Raw genomic sequence first — 8,342 nt, forward strand, 5'->3', positions numbered from 1 at the left:
GGAATTAGTAGGAAATTAAAAAAATCTAATAAATTAACTCATGTAATGGGACCTACTGTTTATAATAATCTGCCACAAAACATTATTGACGCATCAAGTGTGTGCAACTTTAAGCATAGACTAAAAAACTGGCTCGTTGAACACCCGTTCTACACCTACGAGGAGTTCATAATGCATACAGGGTCAGTACCTATCCGAACAGACGTTTAAATAAGAAACTTAATGTATAATGTATGTTTCACCTATTTTTAAAATTAAATTTTATTTTTATTTTTTATTTTTATTTATATTTTTGATTCTAATGTTATTTGAATTTCTTATCCCAATTTTAATTTATTATAATTGTAATTCTAATTTTATATTACTTTATTTATTTTTTTGACATATAAATTGGCTTTGTTTTTAATTTTACTTATTGATTATCCTGTTACTAATTGATTTTAATGTATATTTTGATACTGAGTCTAATTTCTGATCTTAATTTTAAATGTAAATAGGCTTTGTTTTAATTTTTATTGTAATTTTATTTTTAAGTTAGTTTTAACTTTAATCTAGTTTTATTTTGACATGTAAACTAACTTTATGAATAAATGAGTATGAGTATGAGTATCAGCTCAATTGAATACTCGTAATGGGAAGTGGGTCTTGCATCTCTTACAAGATTTAACTTGGACAAAATAAAAGTTTGTAAAATCAAATAAATACTATACACAGTATTTTTCATAGATTTGCTTTCTTCTTATTTTCTTTTTAGTCTATGGAATCATGAGAAAAAAGAAATAAAAATATTATTCTTTGACAATGTCAATTGCGTTTCTATTGATATATTATTTATTTATCTTTAATTTGGATCCGAAAATATAGTATTGTAAGGTTTTCATGACTTTTTGAAATCGTAAAAGTAATTAAAGAATTTGACGTATCTATTGAGAGTTTTTTCAAGATGCCTTGTGGTAAAAAGCCTCTTGTGAAAAAATGGGACAAGCACAAAGATTTGCGGGTTATAAACCCGTCCCGCTATGAACAAAATGAGGCCTCCGTCAAAGCGCACTGGAAGAAGGTCATCCGAGATCTGGAACTGTCCTACAAGGATGATAAAGTAAATATACAGAGTGTTAAATCCAAATGGGACAGTGAGGGAAAATTAGAAACTATTATACATCCTAATTTTCTTTTATACTTAGTAAGAAAAAATATAGTTATATCCAAGTGTACAAAATATTGGAGACAAAAAATAATTATAGTAACTAATAGTTATCGAAACATTCCGACTGCCACTTTGGGAAAGGGGTACCACCATAGAGTTAAGATATTGACAGAGAGAATTTGACTTATGACAAACTGTGACACGCAATGGCGGACGGTTGAAAGGGTGCGTGTAGGCGAGTGATACCATGTACTTAACACAAAATCTCCCCGATGGTGAAATAATTATTTGAAAATAAAAAACAGCACTGTTTTATGTTCGACAATAAATATGCATCTGATTTTATAGGTTTGATGCGTATGTTTCGTAATTACTCTGTGCAAACATTATTTAATAGTTAAGTGCGGAAAGTAGGAAATTCGCAACGAGGGTGATAAATTAACACGTTGCGAATCACCTATTCGCACGTGTATTATACAGCGTTTTACAGCACATATAGTATTTTAGATTTTTGACATAGGCACGGAAAATGCTTATTAACGGGAAAGTAGCACCATATGTACTGTAATATAATAATATTTACCATCTGAACGAAATCATATTTGGTCGGGTTTATTTTTAAATTTAACTTTTTAATTTTTTTTAACTTGAAACATGGTTTTTAACAAAAAATAATGTCACAGAATCGGAAAAGTGATAAAAGTGAGTGAATTATAATACCTGTTTTTGTTCTGTATTTTAAAACTACCTCCTCGTTAAGTGAAATGTAAAATTTCTTTCGAGTAAATAAATGTCTTTAACCAGAAAAGTGATAAACAATGTTCGAAAAAGATGCGATACCTAATGATGAAATAAGAAAGCAGAGGTACTTAGTTAGGAACGTCTATTGCTATTTTCACGACCGGGACAACTAAAAAGCGAGCCATGTGTTAGAGTTTCCGTAGGCGCACGGAATGCTGACAATACAAAAGCTATCCCTATATACAGTGAACATACATAAAAACCACATCAGGCCGCGTAGCCAACGTGCATATCGTTCACGCTCCGTGGCGAACGAAACGCAGAGTCGCACTAATATGGAAGAGTGATAGAGAGAGAGATAGCTACGATACGCTACGGAGCGTGAACGATTGTACCGTTGGCTACGCGGCCAGCACATACAACCTTCTTCTTGGGTGGAAATAGGTTAGTTTCTTTTGGTAATCCGCCTCCCTCTATTTTTTATTTATTTATTACAGATAAATCACAATTACAGAATATTTGATCAAAAAGTATCGTTAAACCACAATGGTTTGTCTCGATACTCCATTCCGCAGTATTTAATAATTAGCTATACAATGCAGTACACATACACATCTAATTCGTAAATGACATTGTGATTGCAAATATCACAAACTGAGCGCGTCTGTTATCATACCGGCCGGCCGAGCAAAACAAGAACCGGTCCCCGCTTACTCGATACAGGCTGCTCCATTTGCACTAAATGAAATAACATGCATTAGTTAAAATAATTTAATTGTTTAAGCATTCCTTTTGCTATATTGTTTGGTGTTATTTTATCTTTCCACTCTTTGACTCTAAAAGTAGAATAAGGGATAATGTCGCAATTCCTGAAGGATTTATAGAAATGGCAACCGCTGGACTACATTGTACTTATAATAGTTTAATGCCTGGTCAACCGTTCATCAACCGTTACTTACACAATAGCAAAACATTTTATGGAACTACGTATAAGCATTTTTTTGCTTATTAAGTAGGTACTGTACATCAATTCACAATTAAGATTAACTTTATAAGTATAAATGCAAACATAGTCAATATAGGAAACATTAGTCATTAAAGCGTCTTTAATCTCCTTATTCGCGGGAAATTACCGTATCTACGTTTTTTGAAATGCACAAACAATAATTCAGCCATTTACCTAATTAGTCTCAATATACGTCATGATTTAGTAAGGAGGGCATCACTTACCCTAATTTTCGGGAAATTACCCTATTTAACTTACTGGTCACACTCCTTTTTTGCATGAAATATCGTGATTTTACGCATGATAACGTAATAAACTATTAACTTGCCTGTGAACAGTTATTCCGCCTCTTTTTTTCTTCCGATTGGAATCATTTTTTTAACATTTAACCACGCATGCCTGCATATTTTCTTTTTTTCGTTCTACAATTCACTCTAATGACGTCTCGATCTGACTGACGGCAGATTGGTGGATGAGAATCCTAGTTGTGTATTACCAAAACTACGTCCGTAGTATTATCAGTCCAAAGGTACCACTTTGATAATAATAATAATAATAATAAAGATCCATTGATTGTGAAATATGTGTAAAGGCTAAGAGAAGCTATTAATTTGACAGATGTGTACACACTCTGTACATTGTGCACAAACTCTGGTTGTCAAGTTGACGTTTGACAATTCAGTGACCACAAAACGTATGGCACAGTAAAACGCCTTCTATATACTTCACCTTAGCCTTCTACTTAGAACAATCAGGAGGGCCTTTACCAGTTGGCGTAGTGACAATGTTTTTGCTCAGTAAATTACTATTTAGCAAATGTACCAAATATCTAATTGACAAGATCTCAATTAACTATAAAAAACTAACATTAATTACTCTGACTTTTAAATATTACTATAAAGTTGTTACCCATTGTTATGACCAAGAAAATTATTTTTGTGTAAGATCTTGACATTTATATGGTGTCTACATTGAATTGTTAATTTGTTACTTTTGTTATTGTACTTGTAAATAATTATTGTTAAATATTGCATGCCTTCACTGGTAGAACATAAGACATTTAAAAAAAATGTTATCTCCTTATGTAATTTAACTATGATCTTGCAATAAATTATATTGATTGATTGATTGCAACCTTTTGCGAGTTCGAAGCCTCGTTCTACATATAATATGTTTCTTGAAATATGTATCTATAGGTAATTACAAAATATCATTTCGGACCCCAGGCTCTCTAAGTTAGCCGTGGCAAAATGCCATTTTTTTAATGTTATGGAATATTGCAGTTCTGGGAGAGCCAACGTGACACTGTTCAAGAGCTGGTCGGGCCCGCTATCTTTGGCAGACTAGCACAGATGTTTAAGCTCCCCCCTGACGATAAATACTACGAACCACAGCCGGATACTAGTTCTCTTCAGGCGTCGGAATTATTCTACGCAATGGGATCATACGAACAACTTGTACGTTCAAATACTCACAGTGTATACCTTGTTTACCTTACTTGTCACAATTATGTCATTATTACATATTAATACAATACACAACCATTACCATGGATGAATAAAACAAGCTACTTCTAAAAGCGCGGTCCTTCAATATTCAGCGCCATCTACTCGTATTTAACGGAAGTTGAGTTATTTTGACTGATAAAGTAAGAAAAGAGGTCAAATCATCATGACTTTAAGTCCTCCTTTTGTACTGTATGGTCTTCTTTTGTGCAATAAAGGTTAAATAACTAAATGTAAAGTATAATGATGCTGACATGTGAACAAGTAGAAACAAAATGGAGGTACCTTTATGAGAAAATTATTCATAAATCACGATTAGTATATTGGCTACGTGTACGAACAGTAGCGGCGCCTGTCATTTTATTGCAATTTTGATAACCATTAAAGTATGGCTGTAAGAAACATTAGCCTTTTCTTGCCAAATGATTTAAAATCTAACGTTTTGTAGCCAAGAAAAGAGTCGAGATATTCGGTAAGTGACTATGCACCTTCAGTGGAAGAACAGTCTGTTGAGGAAGAAGAATCTGACTGGGGTACGTCATCAGAAGCATTAGAAAACCAACCTTCACGATACAAGTCTATGACAAAATCTAAATCCACTTCGTCAAGACCTTTTACATCCAAAATGAATATCTCAAGATTGTCTACAAATAAATCTCTTATAAGGAAATCATCTATAAGATATTCAAAAAGGTTTTCAAATGTACCATTGTCGGTCGATTCCCCAGCTTGTACCGATGATGATTTAATTGTTCAAGATAGTAAGAATTACAGGTATTTTATTTATAATTAAACTTATTTCTGGTAATATTAGTTTAATTCTCAAGTACATAAATTAACTTTTCACCACACCAGCTCGTAAATGCACCTTCTCATCAGTTTATGCCGAAGAAAGATGAAAAGAGTTTCATTGTATCCACAAATTTTGAGTTGTTTTCTCATTTTGGCTCTAGAATTTGTTTGTAAGTGATGTTTTGAATGAAAATATTCGATAACATTCATTTGGATTTGATTTGTAGTATTTTACAGTTAGTATAGTATTCACTCCGGGGAGCAATGCTTGTTTAACCCTCGTGCGATAAAACACTCGTAATGCTCAAGATTGCTTGGTTTGGTTTGTGTGGTTTGATTAGTATACTGTCTGTAGGTAAAACGGCTCAATCTGTCCAATTAATTTTTTAGAAACGTCGGGAAATCACTATTTGGACTGACTGCGAAAAACCCCCACTTTGAAATGCTGTACTGCAACGAATCAGAAACCGATATGATCAAGTGGAATTCAAAGTATAAGCAGAAAGCCTTTGAAGTATCGGCTTCCGATGAATTCAGCAAAAAAGCTGAGATATTAACTAAACAGGTAAGCTCGCAACTAACAGAGAGAGCAAATATAAAAAAAAAAAAACATTTGGTGATATCTGACATAATCATATATCTTTTGACGACCGGTTTGGCCTAGTGTGGGTAGTGACCCTGCCTACGAAGCTGATGGTCCCGGGTTCAAATCCTGGTAAGGGCATTTATTCGTGTGATGAGCATGGATATTTTGTTCCTTGGTGTTTTCTATGTATTTAAGTATTTAGAAATATTTATACATTATATATATCGTTGTCTAAGTACCCTCAACACAAGCCTTATTGAGCTTTACTGTGGGACTTTGTCAATTTGTGTAATAATGTCCTATAATATTTATTATTATTTATTATTATTGTATTTTCTTGCAAGTACCGAAGTTACAAAGGTAGGAATTCTAAATCTTAGCTCGTCGGAAATCGGAAACTTCGGGAAGAGAACCGAATATAACTTTCATGATTGAATTATGAACAGACAGACCTCGAGACACAAAAAACAAAATCAAAGCCTCCAAAAATCTATTAATAACACCTAAAATACAAATGAAATATACCTGTTTTGCTGTTTTCAGATTTCAAAAGATTTTTATGACTGGTGGGTAAGTTTAGGCAATGTGGAGTTTAAGAGCGAAATCAAGCGCCCTGAAGACATTGAAGACTTATTCCAAGTAAATGGTCACATTATTTTACTATTAACTTTAAGAAATTATACGCAACAAGTAATTTAATACCTATGATTTCGTCCTACAGGTCTTGTTCGATGAACACGCCTCAAGAGCACTTGTACTAGACCCAAAAATACTACCTTGTGTATTGCCGAGTATTGCGAAATTTGTTGGCGTACCTAAGGTAAACATAATGGTTTAATATGTTCTTTAATACCTATCGCTCCACACTTAAATTTTATTTGATGACTGCGTGGAATGTCATAAGCTCATAAGCTAGAGGGAGTTATTTAATTTTTCTTAGCTTAACTCGTGACCCAATGCACTACACATTATACGTATTTAAATTTGTATTTAGACCTTTTCGTGAACAATAGAGAGTTTTAAATATGTACATATATTGTTTCGTCTCGAAAAACGTAATAATTGCTTTTGGAGTTCTAAGTTTTTTAGGTAATTTTGCATATGCGTTTTAACGCATAATCATTGATATATTGTTTTTTTTTTTAAAGTTAAATTACACAAAAGTTATAATTATTTTTGTACAATCAATTACAACACACAATTTTGTATGTAAGTAGGTAGCTACATTTTGAGAAATAGACCAACTACGCGTCGATAGCCTGGATTTGACCAAATGGAATAAAAAATGCATACCCATAATTTCTTGATTAATTACATTTGTCTTTACTCGTAGGCCTCATGCTCGAGTGTGCTTAAGAGGCAAATCGCATACGACATTCACGCGGAAACTAGCCCCGCACATAAAGAAGCCTTCGGCACATGTCTTCCGCAGAGGATGAAGCATATTCCTCCTAATAATGATACCAAAAAGATATGGCATTCTCTTGTAATACCTGAAGATCTTAAGACTATGTCTGCCGTCTGGGACGAAATTTCCCATCTGACGTAAGTTTAGCTTTTCACAATAGATAATTTAAACTTTAATATTTGACCCTCTGTTCGGACAAACGATTTTGTTGGAATTTACTGATGCCAGTAGATTCTTTAAAATTTAAGATATTATTAATTAATCGCGTTTTCTAAGAGTGTAAACCTGCCAAATCCATTTTTGAGATTAATTTAACCCACACGTTAAGTCAATTTCAAAACTCGCTCTTAACCGACACGTATTGTACAGGTCCACAAAATCATTCCACGCGTGGCTTCAGAAGCGGCCACATCTTCCAATGGCTAAGTACTTGAAGTCGTTGGAGACTCCAGGAGACAAAAAGCAAGCTTTTGTGATACCATCGGATTATGTACTCGCTAAAGAAGGAAGTAGTGTAACTTCTACTCAGGACTTAGCTCTGCCTGTTTCGGAATTTACTCTTGAACTGAAAGAAGTACTGCAAGAAATTATGAACGATTAATGCCATCGTTTGTTCGTAATTTTGCATTAAAATTATAATAACTACAAATCTTTTATACTTACATTTTATAACGTGCAAGTTATTCGAACAATGTTTTGAACAAGTAGAGAAAGAAATCTTGGCAAAAAAAACAGTATCACCTGAGTCACCTTATAAACATGAACATGCACGTAGGTACCATAACCAGGCAAGGACAGCTAGTATACCATAGGGCACAAGTTTGTCAGGAACGACACGCTCTAGGATGGGCTGGGACGTTTTCAATCGTGCGGCCATGCAATCAAAAGTTACTTAATAAATGAGGGAAGATCCTTGTTTTTCATTATGACAAAATGGCGTTGCTGATGCTCATTTTTTCTCGCTGAACACTTCGTTTCTTAGAAGTTGCTCGATATGTTATTCCGTGTGTATTTCCCCTTTTTCTTAAAAACAGCTTAACGCTTGATCGGCACCACCTCTTCAGACTGGGTCCTGCTGACAGGAAATTAGAAGGGAACAAAATATATGGCTCTTCGTTATTGTGGCTTTGGCACGGGTTTTAATGATTTATTTCAAT

General features: G+C 33.9%; 1 protein-coding gene across 1 annotated transcript; it reads left to right on the forward strand.

Annotated features, from left to right (window-relative positions):
* Positions 1-611: 611 nt before the first annotated feature.
* LOC133516984 (uncharacterized) lies at positions 612-8,101 on the forward strand. The gene is made up of 8 exons (XM_061850083.1): positions 612-1,099; positions 4,178-4,351; positions 4,848-5,173; positions 5,582-5,756; positions 6,321-6,416; positions 6,499-6,597; positions 7,111-7,322; positions 7,555-8,101. The coding sequence occupies exons 1-8, from the start codon at positions 944-946 to the stop codon at positions 7,784-7,786; spliced, it is 1,470 nt and encodes a 489-aa protein (XP_061706067.1). The 5' UTR covers positions 612-943; the 3' UTR covers positions 7,787-8,101.
* The last annotated feature ends 241 nt before the right edge of the window (positions 8,102-8,342 follow it).

The sequence above is a fragment of the Cydia pomonella genome, chromosome 4 (assembly GCF_033807575.1).
Source record: "Cydia pomonella isolate Wapato2018A chromosome 4, ilCydPomo1, whole genome shotgun sequence".
NCBI classification, from domain to species: Eukaryota; Metazoa; Arthropoda; class Insecta; order Lepidoptera; family Tortricidae; genus Cydia; species Cydia pomonella.

Excerpts from the sequence above, each read along its gene's own strand:
- LOC133516984 (XM_061850083.1), top strand. The coding sequence starts at position 944 with ATGCCTTGTGGTAAAAAGCCTCTTGTGAAAAAATGGGACAAGCACAAA. Across the intron at positions 5,174-5,581 it reads CAAGATAGTAAGAATTACAG|AAACGTCGGGAAATCACTAT; the intron begins GTATTTTATTTA and ends TTAATTTTTTAG. Across the intron at positions 5,757-6,320 it reads CTGAGATATTAACTAAACAG|ATTTCAAAAGATTTTTATGA; the intron begins GTAAGCTCGCAA and ends TGCTGTTTTCAG.